The sequence below is a fragment of the Leptidea sinapis genome, chromosome 1, assembly GCF_905404315.1.
Source record: "Leptidea sinapis chromosome 1, ilLepSina1.1, whole genome shotgun sequence".
NCBI classification, from domain to species: domain Eukaryota; kingdom Metazoa; phylum Arthropoda; class Insecta; order Lepidoptera; family Pieridae; genus Leptidea; species Leptidea sinapis.
The window spans coordinates 16,930,248-16,948,909 of NC_066265.1; the positions used below are offsets into that span (position 1 = coordinate 16,930,248).

The following is an 18,662-nucleotide window of genomic DNA, read 5'->3' on the forward strand; positions in this document are numbered from 1 at the left end:
TAACAAATTTAACACCATTCAAATGATCGCCATGTAAAGTAAAATGTACCTTACGATTCACACTTCACAGATGGTAACTGGCTAACTAACTACTCGAACACGGAATACATTTTTTTTCCCACCTCCATGGAAAGCTGTCTTTTGATCTCTGGTACGAGGGAGAAAAGTGGCCGATTCTCTCCCGGCAAGACGACTTTTGTCCCTCGTACCAGGGACTAGAAGCGAAAAAGAAGGTGGGAAAAAAAAAGTTGTATACGTGAGATAAGTAGGACATTGTCACCCGCAGATGAGAATGACCTACATTTCTACACGCGTAATATACTATTGTATGTTGCCACACGACGACACTGCACCGCACCATATTATGTTCACTTATAACCCAACTACTATTTGATTGAATCTTCTTCTTATTGAAAAGAGCGCAATGCTGGGAGAGTTTCTTGCGCCGCTTTTCTCTCAGAGCGCCATTTGTTTCCGAAGCGGTAGTAGGATCTAGTATATTAGAAATGACATCTAAGAGAATTCTCAAGGAATTCAGGAAAAGCCTATAATGCCTACTAGTCGACTAAGTCAAGTTACACAATGTTACTTTGTTACTTTGTAAATGTTACTTTAATTGTAAAACATATTTTTGATGAAAAAAATGAGGCCGCTGAGTTGCGCCCATTCTTCTCAGACCTGAGGCATTCTATTTGGAATGGGTGGTAGTTTTTTGACTTTCAATAAGTGATTTCACATTACATTTTGAATAAAAATATTTGAATTTGAATCAATTTTTAGAAAATTAATGCCTTTTATGCCTTCCACATTAATTAGTACAAGTGCAGGTGAATAATGCAGGTGCCTATTGTTTAGGACTTTACAAGTGTAACCGCGATTGTAATCAGCTAACAGCTTCGTACAATTATTATTAGTGTGCGTGTCTCTAACAAAACACGTTGGGGCATGCCGCGTGCCTCTCTTATTAGATAGTGTGTAGCGCGTTGCGATCAGAACTGTATTTGTAAGAGTGCGATTGCCGTAGCTAGTGAAATTACTGGGCAAATGAGACTTAACATCTTATGTCTCAAGGTGACGAGCGCAACTGTAGTGCCGCTCAAAATTTTTGGTATTTCAAGAATCCTCAGCGGCACTGCATTGTAATGGATAGGGAGTATCAATTACCATCAGCTGAACGTCCTGCTCGTCTCGTCCTCGTAGTAAGTCTTTTGTGGGGCGATGAGCACGTAACCGGTAGCTTATCAGTCATAATATCACCCATCTGTTGCGGGGAATGAGATTCATGTCCGACAGACAGACTGCCAGGTAGCAGACAGTCAGTGATAGGGTCAATATAGTTCTTAAATATAATGAGCACAAACAAAACAACTCGTATGTCGTATACCAAACTCATTGTACAGTACACTGAAATGAAAGCTCAACGATATTCAAAGAATAGCCAGCAGGTAGTTGCATTACGGAAGGCAACAGTCGCCCGCCCTCAGGGTGGTGGGAAGTGCTCGGACTGTACCATACAGCCAGTGGAGAGTCATGCTATGCAGTAAACTATCAACTCCAGGTTCTCCCATCGCTTTGAGAAGAGAAGCACTCTCTCCAAACTAGGTTTGAGTAAGTCAGAAATATTTAGCATACTAACTGACAATCCCAGGATCAAGGTGGAGCTCCTGAGGAAAGTATACTTGAAGAAGGGCTCCTGGAAGCTTGTTAGGGTTATACAAATTTGACAAATATGATATCTGCTCCGACTGACCCAGTGAAATAATAGAATTTGAATATAAAGGCGGATTATATTACGCGACTACCCGTACGTACGTCTGGCAAAATTAAAACATGTCGGCGTATAACACGGGAGAAACCTCACAACAGAATGATACACACAGTTCCGGTAGCTTTAAAATTACTTGCTCGCAATCTGGTCAGATTTAAATAAGACAAATGTGTTACAAAAGTCAAAAGAATTGTTGAAAACGTTTATGTGGTAAAGTTTACTATAAAATAAATGTCTCGTAAATTGTACCACAGATTGGGAATAGAGCGACCGCCGTCACGCTATGTAATAATAAATTTTATTATATTATATTGTGATGAAATTTTGTTTAAAAAACTAAGTCAGCTGAGTTTCTTGTGCGCGGTCTTTACAGGTCTGTAGCATACATTTTCGAATGTGTTCATTGTTGTGTTGACGCTACATAAATGACTTTAAATCCTATTTTGAATTTGCATCGATCTTGGAGCAGTGCAATAAGTCTCTAAGCTTTCTAAGACCACATTTGGGTTGGCCGGCCCAACTCACGGACCCGACGAGTAACGACATTCACTCGAGCCGTCAGCGCCGATAAAACCTTCACGCGCGGCGCGACTTACGTGTCCAAGCGCCGTTGGACTCGTTCCAAACTATCAATAAACACATTTTTTGAGACGCAACTCGTAAACAAACGCGACATGTTTACAATTAAATATAAACGTTCCACGGGAGTTTAGCGCAATTTTTATACAGAACATTCTGTGACACATCGCTGTTACAGTAAACTGATGCCGTGAAACGTCAACAGAGCCACGCCGCCACAGAAGGTCTATTACCAAAATCGAAAGCCGAAGTTTCGGTCCGAAACGAAAGAATGACGAATTTCGAATCCAAATATTGGGGACGGATTTCGTTTCGGAACCATACGATCATAATAATGTCAATCAACGACAAATTGTCTAATCGCGAACTTCGAATCGACTTTCGGATCCGAAACACTTTCGTAATAGGAAAATGTACGATCCGTCGACCGAAACTACGTATTTCGATTTTGGTAATAGAGTTCCAGGTCATTAAGAACGAATTTAGAACATTTTGAAGCATTGGTACGTGCTGATGAGATCTGCGGCTTAATATATCTCAGTTATAGCTCAGTGTGATTGTGAACTACCGCCACCGCTACAGTAAATCAGTCTGATAGGTTCATACCCATAACTAACTAAACAAAAAGTGTGTGTGTACTTATGTATGCACGCAAGAAGTTATACTTCTTTGGCCTAACGAAGCAAAAAATCAATAAAATGATTCATTCATTATTCCTCGTGCTATTCTACGTTTTTAGAAAGAACAATTTTGTTAAAATCTTGCAAAGATGGCTTTGACAATTAATTACTAAATAATGAATACGGCTGTATGGGCTTGAACCCTTTGCTGTCCTAACAAGAAACCAAAAAAAAAAATAACGAATGACGCAAATGTCAGAAAATTTTAGGAACCAACTTCAACCTGTTACATTTGTGTTACAGTGATGGGCACGCATCTTTAAATTTAACCCTTATCACATGTTCATAACGTGCCTAAAGAAGTATATATATACACGTAGGTACCTTAGCGACAGTTCCATTACCGGGGATCACCTCAAAATGGAACACTTCATTCATTCATAACGTTTCAAAACTGCGCGATTTACAAGAAACTTCTTGCATACAATCAGGTATAATTGGACGTAATTCCAGAAAAAACATTCCAAACCACAATCATGTCGAAATTGAGCTAAGAACACAAAACTGGTCACGTGATTCATATTAACGGACTGACGAAAAAATGGCAGCCCTACTGTCACTCAACCCACATGTACGGAATACCTTAATATTTATTAAACTTCAAACACGAATTTCTTAAAATGTGATGCTTGCGGCTTGGAACGTTTTTCAGGAACTACTTACGTCCAATTATAAGATCTATAAGACAAGATCGTGCTCAAAGACCTCTGACACTGTACACGTGCTCGTTCACTTACCGTCAGATGAGACAAACTCCCCCCCCCAGCCCCGCACCAGCGGGTACCACTGCCGTGCCGCCAGTCCGCCATCACCACATAAATATTCAACAGACTCTTATCAGTTTTCCATCGCGGGAATGTTCAATACTCTTATCGGATTTATGACCAAACATTGCAAATTAAATTGCGAATTTATACTTAACTGTACAAAAACATGCAGCCTTATATTTATACCTTTCTAGCATATCATATATATATTGCAAATATATATAAATCTTGAGAACTGCCGTTATCTATAGCTATCCTCGGATAGTTATCGTTAATCTGGTAAAAGATGCCCTATCGCATATACAAACTTGGCCATAATAATAATTTTATATCACATTATATTAACATATATATTACTAAACAATTTGTTATGTTTTTAAAGTGATAACCCTCACTTCTAGGATTAATATACAAAATAAAATTTGGAAACAAAATTTTATGAACGATGCGGGACTCGAACGCACGACCGCAGGCGTTCCGTGCCAGTTGTCTGCCAACTGAGCTAACCGTTCTAGTGACGTATCGTCATAAAATCTTGTATGCTTTGTTCAACTCTCAGGTTGTGGCTTCATCTACAGGATCTATTTTACAGTTGATAACCTGCTCAACCACTGCATATCTAAATGATCGGACAGCCTGGGACCTAGATTGTGATCATTTTATAGCGATAGAAATGACTGTACAATATTGTATATTTTTATTTGAAAAGAGCGCAAATAAAGAATGCTGGGAGAGTTTCTTCCGCCGCTTGTTTCCGAAGCGGTAGTAGTATTTAGTATATCAGAGGTGACATCTAAAGGAATCAATTTTGAGAAAATGAATGCCTTTTATACCTTTTAACCCCAATATTTGCATATTAGGAAATTGACTTGAAATGTCGCTCTTGTAAATCGAAACAATTTTGTTTCCAAATTTTATTTTGTATACACGATACTATAAATTCTATGTATACGAATGTATTACACTTGTGAAAAAGTCATAAATGTCACTATATTAATAGTAATGTCAGTCAGTACAGACGAGAGCTCAGCTTGGGTAGAGGTATCACAGTGTCTCCGGCGCCTCCACCGGCCGCGGCGAGGGTGTGGCCAGGTGGTCCGACGTGGCGACGGCCTCCTGCTAGCTGCTGCAGCTGCTGGAGGTGGTGAGAGCATCGCGGCCCAGCTCGGCCGCCATGATGGCCAGGGTCAGCTCCTTGCGGGCCTTCTGCACCACCCACACCATCAGGGTCACGCCGATCACTATCTGGAACGGAACGGATATCCCGCTGTACACTTTTTAGGGTTCCGTAGCCAAATGGCAGGAACGGAACCCTTATAAAGCCTTATAGATCCATCAAGTCTGTCTGTCTGTTAGTCCGTATGTCACAGCCACCTTTTTCCTAAGTCTTCCTTTTTAAGAACTATACTGTTGAAACTTTGTAAGTAGATGTATTCTGTGAACCGCATTAAGATTCCCACATAAACATAGAAGAAAGAAAAAACAATAAATTTTGAGGGTTCCTCATACTTCTAATATATAAAATTCTCGTATCGCGGTGTTTGTAGTTAGTCTTCCGAAACGGCTTGACCGATTCTCATGAAATTTTGTGTGAGTAAGTGTGCGAATCGAATAACGTCTATTTTTCATCCCCATGCTTTGAACGAGATATAGTAAATACTTTTTTTTAATACGTTATAAATCGTATTATCAATAACTTAATTGAAAAAAAAAATACACTATGAAACATCGATCAAACTTACAACGACCTACAAGAACTTTTATATCCTCTAAGTTGCTCCTACGGAACCATGGGCGAGTACCACTCGCACTTGGCCACTTTTTTTAGATCTTTAGTGTAAAATTACATAGAATCTAGATTTTATGTAACCCCTTCATCCCTACACCCTTATTCGTAAAACCACCCTTTCCAAATTCCATATAAATTGTATAGAAAACGCTTCTCACAGTTTTGCATTAATAACATTACGTCATCCATTGAGACATTGAATTCATACATCGGTTATAAAAACACTAACACACACGGCGCCTATTTCTGCCGTGAAGCAGTAATGTGTAAGCATTACTGTGTTTCGGTCTGAAGGGCGCACTAGCTAGTGAAATTACTGGGCAAATGAGACTTAACATCTTGTTTCAAGGTGACGAGCGCAGTTGTAGAGCCGCTCAGAATTTTTGGGGGTTACAAGAATCCTGAGCGGCACTGCATTGTAATGGGCAGGGCGTATCAATTACTATCAGCTGAACGTCCTGCTCGTCTTGTCCCTTATTTTCATTAAAACAAAACTATTCTTAGTCGATTAGGTACATTTTTAACGCCGACTCCTACAACTGCTTAAAAAGTTCAGATGGATAGGCAAAAAACTAACATGAACTCTATTAAAAAATAATATTTATGATAAAATACGTCATCAATTATTGAAGTTAATCCATCGGACAGTAACATAATACCACAAAGTTATTTAATTGTAGCCATATGACTATCTACGCGTTGTACGCGTGTTAAGGTGTGGTGTTTTTAATTGAGAGGTCCTTATTTTTTATGAGAATAAGGGACGAGACGAGCAGGACGTTCAGGAGATGATAGTTGATACGACCTGCCCATTACAATGTAGTGCGCTCAGGGTTCTTGAAAACCCCAATAAATCTGAGCGGCACTACAATTGCGCTCGTTACCTTGTGATGTAAGATGTTTAGTGTCACTTGTCCAGTAATTTCACTAGCTACGGCGCCCTTCAGACCGAAACACAGTAATGTTCACACATGACTGCTTCACGGCAGAAATAGACGCCGTTGTGGTACCCGTAATCTAGCCGGCATGCTGTGCAAAGGAGCCTGTGGAAGGTTAAGTCGAGTTATAAAGTCTTTTATTGGGCGATGTATATGCTTTTAAAACATGATCCCAGATAATGTACAAAACAAAATAAAATGTTACCAAACTCAAAAGAATTGTTTAAAACCTTTTGTAAATTTTGAATTTTTAAAGGTTACTATAATACATGGGGCACATAGCTACCATAAGCTTTGCACTTCTAGCTAGTCGGAGCTATTTGAATTTCGAATGTTATATTTTTTGAAACGTTGGAACCTTCTTAGTAATAAAAAAAACAATTAGCGGGAAATAATTTGTCAATTGTTTTTTATCACACATCAAAGTTCTACGTACGCAAAGAAAACTGAATTAATTCGAAAAGCTTTTAGAGCGATGATTTTTTATGATTTTAAAAGTTCTCTTTGTCCGCAAGACTGTGCCACTCGTCTGCTTTCCGGCTTTTGGGAGAGAAGCACTTTGCTTGAGCACCGTGAGGCGATGGTTTGCTGAGTTTAAGAGAGTTCGGGTTTCTTTACATGACGAATCCCGTGAAGGCGGCCTTCAACTACCGTCAACGAAAATAATGTGGCTACTGTTAAGCGGCTAATTAAAGAAAACGCCCCTATGAGGCAATTCGAGGACTATTAGGGATTGGTATGAGTCAAATTCAGAAAATTTTACACGAAGAATTGAAAGTTCGGAAGCTTTGTTGTCGTTGGATCCCACATGAACTGACAGCGGAGCAGAAGCGAGCTCGCGTGGAATCATGCTTACAGATGCTTATGAAGTACGACCACGGACAATACAATAATAATACGATACCTGGATTTATTGTTTTGAACCCGAAAAAAAACAGCAATCTTGTGAATGGGTGTTTGAAAATGAGAACAGGCCAACAAAAGTGAGGCAGGCGAGAAAGGTTGGTAAAAAATGATCACATTTTTTTTCTACGGGTCCCATCGGCAAAATTGACTTGAAAATCAAAAGAGTGTTAATGCCGAGTGGTATTCTACCATTTGTATAACCAGAGTGTTAAAAAAGTTCACGAGCCAAACAGCCGCGATCTCCTACATCATGATAACGCTTCTTCACACACGGCCAACAAAACTAAGTCTTTCGGACTCCCATCCTGCACATAGCCCCGACCTTGCACCCTGTGATTTCTGTATTTTCCCCAAACTCAAAGATATGATGAGATGTTTCACTTTTACCAATTCCGAAGAGGCAGTAATAGCGTTCAATCAGCACGTAGAAAACATGCCCTCAGATCTGTGGTCCTCCTGTTTAAAAAAATGGTTCGATCGCATGAAAAAATGTAAAGGAGAGTATTATAGAAAGCAATTAACATAATATTTTGGTTATAACATGTAGTATTTATAATCCTGCTATGACTTGAAAATTTTACACTAACAGTTTGGAGCTTAAATAATGATTTACTAAATTGTTAACATATTCATGTAAGTCTTCCAAAATTTCGGTCAACATCATCATTCACCCATCTATACTTATATATAATATTGCGGGATCCCGCGCCATTTTCCAATCCCGCGAGATGCGGGATTACGGGCGCAGGATCCGCGGGAATTATGGGACTGAAAAAAAGGGTTTGGCAGAAAGGGCATTTTCTGAATATTGCGTCTAAAATAGCAGTGGCAAACGACAGTTTCGACAGTTGTGTTTCCTTCGCAAACATTTTCAGTTAAGATTAATAGCTGACAAACTTAATAATTAAGTAATATTTAATCAGTTTGAAATGTGTTTTTTTTTGGTTGATTTTTTAATTTTCTTTGTGTAATTTTTGAAAACCATTTGTTTTGTTTTGTTTTTAGAAATTGTTATTGTTTTTTTTTGTGAAAAAAAACAGTATAATATGATAGATCTCATTTTGATAGTAATATGTACGTAAATAAATGTGGAGTTGATAAATTCATTGTTTTAAAATGTGCATATTCTCAATATGCGGAATCCCGCAAATAACGAGATCCCGCGGGTTTGAAAATTCGTAGTCCCGCAAATGCCGAGATTGAATACAGGCCGCGGGATTGGAAGCCTTACTTGTGAGTATAATAGGCTACTTACTAACCCGAAAAATTAAAATTACTTTTCGTGGTACTCGCATTTGCAAAACAAGTCGTAGAAAAAAAAGTAAATGTATGTACAGACAAAAAAACGTTCGCCGGGTCAGCTTGAAATGTAGTATAATAAAATGGGGACGACACATGCGAGCGCACATCGCGGCGTTCAACATCATAACATCCAAAAATAATTTTGCATCAACATTTTTCTTCAAGTCTGAAATAACGTAATATGTGATTTTGATCACATCTATTCCGGGAGGCCGAAGATATATATGATTGGGAAACGCATTTCCTCGTAATTTGAAAATGATAATAAAAATGATAGATTTTTGGAATTTCACTATGGAACTTCTTCTTTTTCCCGCTTTCTCAACATCTTGCTTTAATCTCATCAGTTGTAGTATTAGACATCCGACTATTCGGTATGAAATACAATTGTTAAATTGTAATTATTATGACTATTATATAATTGTAATTTGGTGCCGATATTTCGATCCAATTGCAATTCCTAAAAAATCCGCAATAGCCGAACACTTCCTTAAAGCCGGTACCAACCACTGGATCGAGCTGCATAGCCCACTGATAATTTCTGCTGAACGCCAATACATCCCACGGCTTGTTACAGAAGCTGTTGAAATTAAAAAAAAAAACCTAACAATTTTAATAGGAAGCATAGTTTTAGACTAACGCAAGCATGGACATCCCGTGGTCTCACTCTGCAGTACAAATGCAACTAAAAGACCCGAAAGAATAGACGTCGTCAGTAGTGTGTGTCGAATAGTGGAATCAAAGACCAAAACGAATTAGGCGCCACGTGGACAGATTTATGTACTATTAGTGTCAAGTGTCAATGTGTCAAGAGTTTTCTGCCTCGACCACGATTCATGCAATTGGATCGTAATATCGGCACCAAATTAATAAAATATATATCCGTGAGTACTCGTCATAACAATTTATTTATTTATTTATTTATTGGAAAATTACAATGTTAAAGTTGATAAAAGTTTGAGAACACATTATTAAATTGGGAAAGTGGTTTTATAAGACTTATTTATCTTCATCATAATAATTTACCGGCACCCGGAGTAGCTTTCGATCGTTCTCAATCACACCGTGTCACTTACGGCCGTTCCCAATATTCAGTCTATCTCTTACTTGAGATAAAAATCGTAACATTGAAAAAAATCAGAATCAATCAATTAAAAATCTTTGACTTTTCTGTCCCAATAAACTATCGACGGTAACTCACCTTATCCGTGCACGCTGTCTGTCAATGGGACGACGCGATAGCTTACCAGCGATAGAAATTTGTATGGAAATTGAAATTCACGCTTCCCAATATAAGGCGATAAGAATAACTTATCGTGTATATTGGGACAACTTCAGATTATTGACAGCTAATTACTGACAATAGAATTTAGTAATTTATCTCTATCTGTAGATAGTATATTGGGAACGGGCGTTAATGACAAGATCTTATCTATCCATATTTATATAGTTATAGTCCAATGCTTTATGTCGATAGGTTATTGAAATGAAGGTAAGCGTAAAAGGATAGATTTGTCTACCTCTAGTATGTTAAACTACGGAATAGATAGGTTATTGAAAACGGCCGTCAATAGATATCCACCTTCCGTGATAACATTCTAACGAAATACAATCCAGTCACAGTTATTCTGCAACTCGCTGGGTAGTTAGCTTGCCTAAGCGCTGTATTGCCATATTTGCTTTCAAACCATACTTCCTTGTTTGATAAATTCAATTTAATATGTAGGTAACACCGCAGTTGCACTTCAATTATGTATAAGTTTAATATATTTTCGTTTTAAAAATATAACTTAAAGAGTTTATCCAATAATAAATGATTAATTAAACAATAAATATCATTATGTCAGTAATGTATTAAGATAAACAACTAAATTTAAATAAACTTTGTAATTAACAAACGATTATTATTTATCAATAATCTATACTATCTATACTAATATTATAAAGCTGCAGTGTTTGTTTGTTTGTTTGTTTGAACGCGCTAATCTCTGGTACTACTGGTCCGATTTGAATGATTCTTTCAGTGTTGGGTAGTCCATTTATCGAGGAAGGCTATAGGCTATGTTTTTCGTTTAAAATTGGGGATCCGTAATAAAATTGCTATTTTGTAACACAAGGTGTAAAATCGAAAACCTATTTTTGCGTGCGCTGCAAAAACTATTATTGACAATAGAACAAAATGATGTACAGGCTATAATATAGGCAATATTTTAATACTTATAAAACTATCGCGTGAATTATACTTTATATGGCAAAACAACGTTTGCCGGGTCAGCTAGTCTAATAATAATTAGCAAATACCACACACGAAAACGTTACAACAATCATAGTAAGTCCCAGGTCCCGAAATGGTTTACCAGCAGGAGGCTCCTTTGCACAGGATGCCAGCTAGATGATGGGTACCAAAACGGCGCCTATTTCTGCCGAGAAGCAGTAATGTCAAATGTGTAAGCATTATTGTGTTTCGGTCTGAAGGGCGCCGCAGCTAGGGAAATTACTAGGCAAATGAGACTTAACATCTTATGTCTCAAGGACGGGCGCAATTGTGGTGCCACTCAGAATTTTTGGATTTTTCAAGAATCTTGAACGGTACTTCATTGTCATGGGCAGGGCGTATTAATAACCATCAGTTGAACGTTCTGATCGTCTCGGCCCTTATTGTAATAAAAAAAGGTAGGTTAGAATGTAGTCTATCTATAGAAACTCAAATATTTTCAATTTGCCGCGCACTTACTGTTATAAGTAACGTCTTAGTGCTCTAGTTAGTCGAAATAAGATTAAAATTACGGAATGATATTAGGTAGATAGGCAGAAAATACTATAATATCCACAATTTAAATATTTCTATTTATTAACCCTTGTTTTACTCTCTTTCCGAATACAAGAAATATGAATGAAATTCTCTGAATGAAACTCTTAATGAAAGCCATCGTGAACTTAAGTAATACGCAAGAACCGTGTGTTCATCTCCCATATCCACGCTTTGTTCTTATCATCCATCCACCATAAAGAGAGTAGGAGACACTCTCTTAAAACACCCCGATACGCGGGTGAAAAGCACAACAAACGAATATACGCTCATAGCTCCAATGATAAAATTGGCCGGAAAAATGCAACGTGGTCGCCTAGCTGCCTCAGTCATGGTTTAGTGGGGAGTGTCTTATCTAGAAATCACAAAGCCTCATTTTTGGGAAAACAGAATGAAGGCTTGAGTTAAAATGTATCAAGATATGTCGTGTTGGACTTTCTAAGATCTGAAGACTGGCAAGAGACTAAACAAGAGTCTAACTTAATCTGAACCCCTATATCAACAAATTTTCTATATTTTTAGATAGCGCGGGTTGCTCTTAACGAGACAACGACGCGACTTCGAGTCGCCTAAGAAATCTCTCTAACAACGAGTGACTAAATTACCCATGGATACAATGCGTAAACAAAGGTAGTCATTTCGAATAGAACTCATTTTTATTTTTTTCTGAATGAAGCCACAAATAAGGTTTTTGTTGCATACATAACAGCGTAATCAGTGCCTGGAAGGTATCAGGTAGGTATGTTGTTATCAGTTAGCCGATAAAGAGTGATTAAGATATGTGACAAGTTGGTACACAATTCATTGTGATTCTTGAGTGGGTTTATCGTGTAATAAGGCTAATGACGAATATAGATTAACTAATCCGCTATCCGTGTAGACAGATCACATTGTTAGATATATTGAGAGCCTATGTACCATAACATGATCATGAGGCATTTGTAGCCTCAGGAATATCCTTGATGAGTTTTTTTTATGGAATAGGAGGACAAACGAGCGTCCTGTTGTTAAGTGATCACCGCCGCTCACAATCTCTTGCAACACCAGAGGAATCACAGCAGGGCCTTTAAGGAAGGTGAATGCGCTTTTTTTGAAGGTACCCATATCGTATCGTCCCGGAAACACCGCACAAGGAAGTTCATTCCACAGCTTTGTAGTACGTGGAAGAAAGCTCCTTGAAAACCGCACTGTGGAGGACCACACGCCACACATCCAGATGGTGAGGATGATATCCTAACTTGTGGCTTGTCGTGCTTAGGTGGAATGAAATGGAGAATGCCAGAGTAACTCAGGAAACGAGTGTCATCATGTCGAATGAATCAACTCGCGCGTCATCTCTTATTATATATCTTAGCTGTATCAGAGCTGGCGCTTTTGTTGGAGATTAGATAGACAAGGTCTGTCTTCCGTGATTTCTAGACTCAGCACTGATACTCAAAAGAGTATAAGTGTCGGATTAAACGTTTTGAGCACCATGAGAGAAGTGTCATTCGGTCCGCTCGACTTTTTAACGTAACTGTTATCAGTCTGACCTGTAATTCAGGCATACATGTCAGAGACCAGTGGGAAGCCTTTGCACGGGAAGCCGGCTAGATTATGATCTTTATTCACTGTAAAACTTTATAAGTTATTTAGTGCAAGTCTCCTGACTTGCAAAGATACAATACAATAAAATGAGTATAACAATATTCATTAACAAAATTTAGAACATTAATTCCAACTATCTTTATCATTAAAATTATAATAGGCCTTAGATGTTAATTTATTTTTTACAATACATTTAAATTTTTAATAGGTAATATTTTAATATTGTTTGGGAGTTTATTATAAAATTTATTTATTTATTTATTTACATTAGCGATTCTCGTATATGTACTGGTAGTCTACAGTCATAATATTAATTTCACTAAAGTTTTCTCTCAATGAACCCCTTGAACGCCACAGTAACTTTTTTAGATTAGAGGGTACACGAATGTTGCGACCGCTAAATGTACTTCAGTTATTTTCACAGCATCATGACGTACGGTATTTTACTATGGGGTCATGCTGCTGACATTGATATAGTGTTTGCTCTGCAAAGGAGAGCTGTTCGTGCTGTGAAATAAATATTATGACTGTTCATTCTCAGTACATTTATGAAAATTTAATATACGTTCACATAAATCGTCACCTTTTTGCTCTTAATAGTGATTTTCATTATTATAACACTAGAAATAAGGGATTGCTTGTGACTAATTCTAGTAGGCTTCATAAGATACATAATAGCTTTAAGGGTAAATGTATACACTTCTATAATAAGTCTAATAATCTATAATAATTCTATATAAATAAATTTAAATGTTTTATAAAAAATGGCTCTGTCGTAAATCCTATTACTCCACTGCTGAATATCTAAATGATCGGACAGCCTGGGACTAGATTGTGATTATTTTATAGCGATAGAAATGATTGTACAATATTGTATATTTTTATTGAAAAGAGCGCATAAAAAGAATGCTGGGAGAGTTTCTTGTGCCGCTTCTTTTCTCTCAGAGCGCCATTTGTTTCCGAAGCGGTAGTAGTATCTAGTAGTTATTGGAAATGACATCAAAAAGAATTCTAAGGGAATCAATTTTGAGAAAATAAATGCCTTTTATGCCTTTTAACGCATTTTATAGACTGCTCGAATTGCCTTTTACTGCAGCACAAACATGTCATCAATATCTGCAGCCCTACCCCACAATATAATTCCGTAAGACATGACACTATGAAAGTAGCTGAAATATACAAGTCTAGCCGTTTCAACATCTGTCAGCTGCCAAATTTTTTTTATCGCGAATACAGCAGAGGAAGTCGATTATTTATAAGTTTTTTATATGAGCACCCCATTGTAGCTTAAAGTCTAGTAAGTAATGCCTAGGAATGTTGTCGTTTCTACTACATCAAGTTTGTCATTATAAATTTTTATAGGTGTTGGTTGGTGCTTTATATTTGGAAGTGTAAACCTTACACATTTTGTTTTCCTTTCGTTTAAAAGTAAGTTATTAACATTAAACCAATTTTCTACTTCAGCAATGTCGTCGTCAACCTGACAGAATTTTTTTTTGCTGGCGTTTTATTTTAAATAACAAAGATGTATCGTCAGCAAACACTATAATATCATGTTTATTTTGATGATGGGTACCACAACGGTGCCTATTTCTGCCAAAAAGCAGTAATGTGTATACACGGGCGTGCATATTATAGGCAATTAGGCAGTGCCTACCTCGTTATAAACCTAAATAAATATAGCACTAGTGTTAAAGATAATTTAGTCTACAGCTTGCATATACGAAACAAGCAGCGTTTCATACAACTTATCGTTATGTCGGGGTAAATAGTTATACCTACAATGCCTACCCTGCTAGAGAACCAATGCGCGCCCTTGTGCGTAAACATTACTATGTTTAGGTCTGAAGGGCGCCGTAGCTAGTGAAATTACTGGGCAAATGCGACTTAGACTTTTTTTTTAAGAATCCTGAGCGGCACTGCGTTGTAATTGGTAGGGCGTATCAATTACCATCAGCTGAACGTCTCGTCCCTTATTTAAAATAAAGAGACACCACGGGATCGTGGGTGGTGCCTTGCCAGTCGTAAGAGTTGTGATAAAAGAGTAATTTGCAATATGTCTAATAAACTGCTATAGTCCCAGGCATTAAAATCATGTAATCAAATTACTATTCATTTTGTCAGCGTTATAATTGTCCCTGAATAATAATGATAATAATAAATTCTTTATTGCCATACAAATCATTACAAATATAAAATAAACAATTAGGATACGCGATGAAACAAAAGGCAAAAGGAAAAGGCTCAGCTTCACCTGACATGGAATCATGGATTTATGTTTCCATGCAGCGCTGTTTTTCAGCCATCCCCTCCTCCCTATGGTGTTGAGCGGGAGTGGATGTATTGTGGCTCCCCGGTTACCTACTTAAGCTATCTTTTTTTATAAAATGTAATATTAGAAAAAAAAGTGTTCTGATTACCCTTGCAAGTGTATGTAAGTGAGTGTGTGTATATATGTGTGTGTGTGTATGTATGTGTGTGTTTGCATATGTGCGTGAGTGTGAGCGAGTGTTTATGTCCGTACCTATACAGAAAAAATCTTTTAGAGAAAGATATTTCCAGTGGAAGTGGTTCAATATCTCTGCAGCAAGTTGTTTTTTTAGTAGAGCAAAACGGTATTATTTTTAAAGGACTCGCGATACTCAATAGAAATTATAACATGTAACCCTCCTAGAAATATAAAAGATTATGCCTCAATTTGTTGAGGTGTTGCTACAAGCATCAATTAGTTTGTATAGTCGAGAACACTCAACATCGAGGCTGGCTGTGAACCAATTAAATCTCGAGATATTCTTCAACCGTTAGAGGGCATCAAGCCACTATTCATACCGTCCGAGAATATTGGCACTAACAATAGCAGTTTAAGTACGAAATGCCAGTTTTGCTGTACTGGCTACTTTGAATGAAAATAAAACCTTCATTCTGAGTGAATCTTTTTCCATTTCATAGCTAAAACATTCTAGATTTAAACATCTACAACACTGTTTGTTAATTGTTTTGTGGATACGAGTTCCAAAATGGAATTAACGCCGCAGAAATAGCTCGCAATATCAATGATGTGTTTGAAGAAGATACGCGTAAGATACGGCTTAAAGAATGTACCATGAGATATACTAGCTCAGATTAATTAAATAAGATAATCTGATGTCTGAAGATGACGAGCGCAATTGTAGTGCCGCTCAGAATTTTTGTGTTTTTCAAGAATCCCGAGAGGCACTGCATTGTAACAAATCAAATATATCACTGTCTTGTATAACCCATAACACAGGCTATATATGCTTAACTTGGGGCAAGATAATTTGTGTAAAAAGTGTATCAATATTATTATTATTATATCAGCTGAACGTCCTGCTCGTCTAGTCCCTTTTTCATTAAAAAAAAAAGGTAAATTGAATATGATGGCATTGTTGATATTAGCATACTGACGATACAACACTGGTACCTGGAAGGCGAACAGCACGTAGCCAGTGACGTGGGACTTGTGCAGCACGTCGTGCATGGAGCGGAGCGTGGAGCCCAGGTACACGTTGATGAGCTGCGCGGGGAGCAGCCCTAGTAGCGTGGCCGCGTGGTACCCGCCGCCTCGCACCTCGCTCACCTGCGGCAAACTGTCACTTGAAATATTCGAAAAGTGTTCGAGTAAATTTATTTATTAATTTCAGGTAACAAACAGTCATATTCAAGCTTAATTACATATCATATAATTCGAATAGACCTAGCAGTTCCATTAATTACTTACTTGTAAAGTAAACATATTAAACATACTAGTACACTTAAAACATGTTTGGTGACAAAATAGCAAAAATGTGACAATAATTACAAAATAAACTATAAGCTAAGGAACGGACCAGTAAAAAAAGAAGGACTCCGCGCCGTGATATTATCAAGTGAATCACCTTTAAGCTAGTGTGTGTGCAGTTACGAGGGATACCAGATAACACAAATTATATCCCGATATTAGTCATAGTCGCATAGCCACATTACTTATAACTCCGATTTTTTAATTTCTGATAGTCAGATTGTTTCCTTAAATAAAAATAAATATCGCAAGCATAGATGATAGAATTATATAAGGCTGCTATTAGTACTCGATCGACGGTCAGCGCTGACGTCGCGGACGGTCGGTTAAGTTAACTATGAAAACATATGAACGGCTAGTGAATTGCTACGCGTGTATTGCTACGTCTCGCTGACGAGAATCGTCGGTCCGGCGTACGTCGGTCCGCTGACGTGCTATGGATGTGATAAATTAGTGCGTTCAGTGCGACGCTGACCGAGCGACCGACCGTACGCGCGTGTGTAACATCGTCTTCAAAAATCGTAAGAAAAATTCGTGTTCTGGTAATTTCGAATAAATTATAAAAATTACACCTTCAATTAGGCGCTCTTTAATAATCGGGACAACATGATATCTTCTCCTTCTTTTAGTCCCCTATTGTTTGCGTAAGTAGTACAAACATATGAGATAAAAAAATTATTAATTTTTTTCGCAACTGTACACGCGCAGTGAAGTTTGCTGTCACCTGAGCACTAAACACATGGTCGGCGCATACCGATACGTGCTACGCTCGATCTACGTCAGCGCTGACTGTCGGTCGAGCACTAAATGCAGCCGAAGGTATTTCGAGCTTTCACCGATCTAATAATCTTAATATATATAAATTACATGAAACTACTTCTGCAACATATTATAATATAAAAAAATTACAAACTTTCGCATAAAAAACACACAGCTGCACCTACCTCACACACACATACACTCGTCATGTCTGAAGTAGATGAATTCTGTGAACCGCATTAACATTTTTACACAAAAATTAATTTTAAACGCTGCAAAAGAACATTATATTCGAGTGAACTTTAATTATTGCACTTTACAAAATGTAAATTACTACTAAAATAAATAATTGTTTCATTAATACTTAGTTTATTTGTATATAATCAGTAATGAATGATATTAGGTTACTACTAGGGCTGGCTGTTTTAATGTTAGCAGTAAGCTAACTGTTTCAGAATCTTTTAGAGGATTCCTATTCTGGGTGTAGATAAAGTCTTATATGCAACTGTTGATAATTAGGTATTAAAACACTCATGTGATACTATTATTATCCACATTCGTGTTTTAATAACCCTTATTACACAACAGTTGCATAAAAAACTATTAGTTTTCTTGCAATTTAACAATAGGTTATTAGCGCTAATTATGTTACTTTTTGCTATGGAACGCTTCATGGGCGAGTCGGACTCGCACTTGGCCGCTTTCTAATAATATTGTATTATTGATTAAGGTTTTGGTATGAGAAGAGAATCGAACTCTACAATCATAAGTATTAATATAGTATGAGACTCTTATGACAATATAAGATTAATGAATTGTTGATGTGAAGAGTCGTTTGAATGTTTATTTTATTTTTAATATTTTACCATTGATACGAACGGAGTGGTCAGCGTAGTTTGCGATCGCGTGACCAGCCGTGGGACCAGTGGGAGGCTCCTTTGCACCGGATCCCGGATAGACAATGGGTACCACAACGGCG

General features: G+C 37.5%; 1 protein-coding gene across 1 annotated transcript in view; it reads right to left on the reverse strand.

Annotated features, from left to right (window-relative positions):
• Positions 1-3,671: 3,671 nt before the first annotated feature.
• The window catches only part of LOC126966115 (transmembrane protein 64), a 30,115-nt gene continuing 15,124 nt past the window's right edge, over positions 3,672-18,662 (reverse strand). Inside the window, exons 2-3 of the mRNA XM_050809992.1 lie at positions 16,568-16,723; positions 3,672-5,039 (exon numbers count right to left, since the gene is read on the reverse strand). Coding sequence (XP_050665949.1) covers positions 4,914-5,039; positions 16,568-16,723 — 282 coding nt within the window. The 3' untranslated portion in view covers positions 3,672-4,913. The remainder of the gene's footprint in view (positions 5,040-16,567; positions 16,724-18,662) is intronic.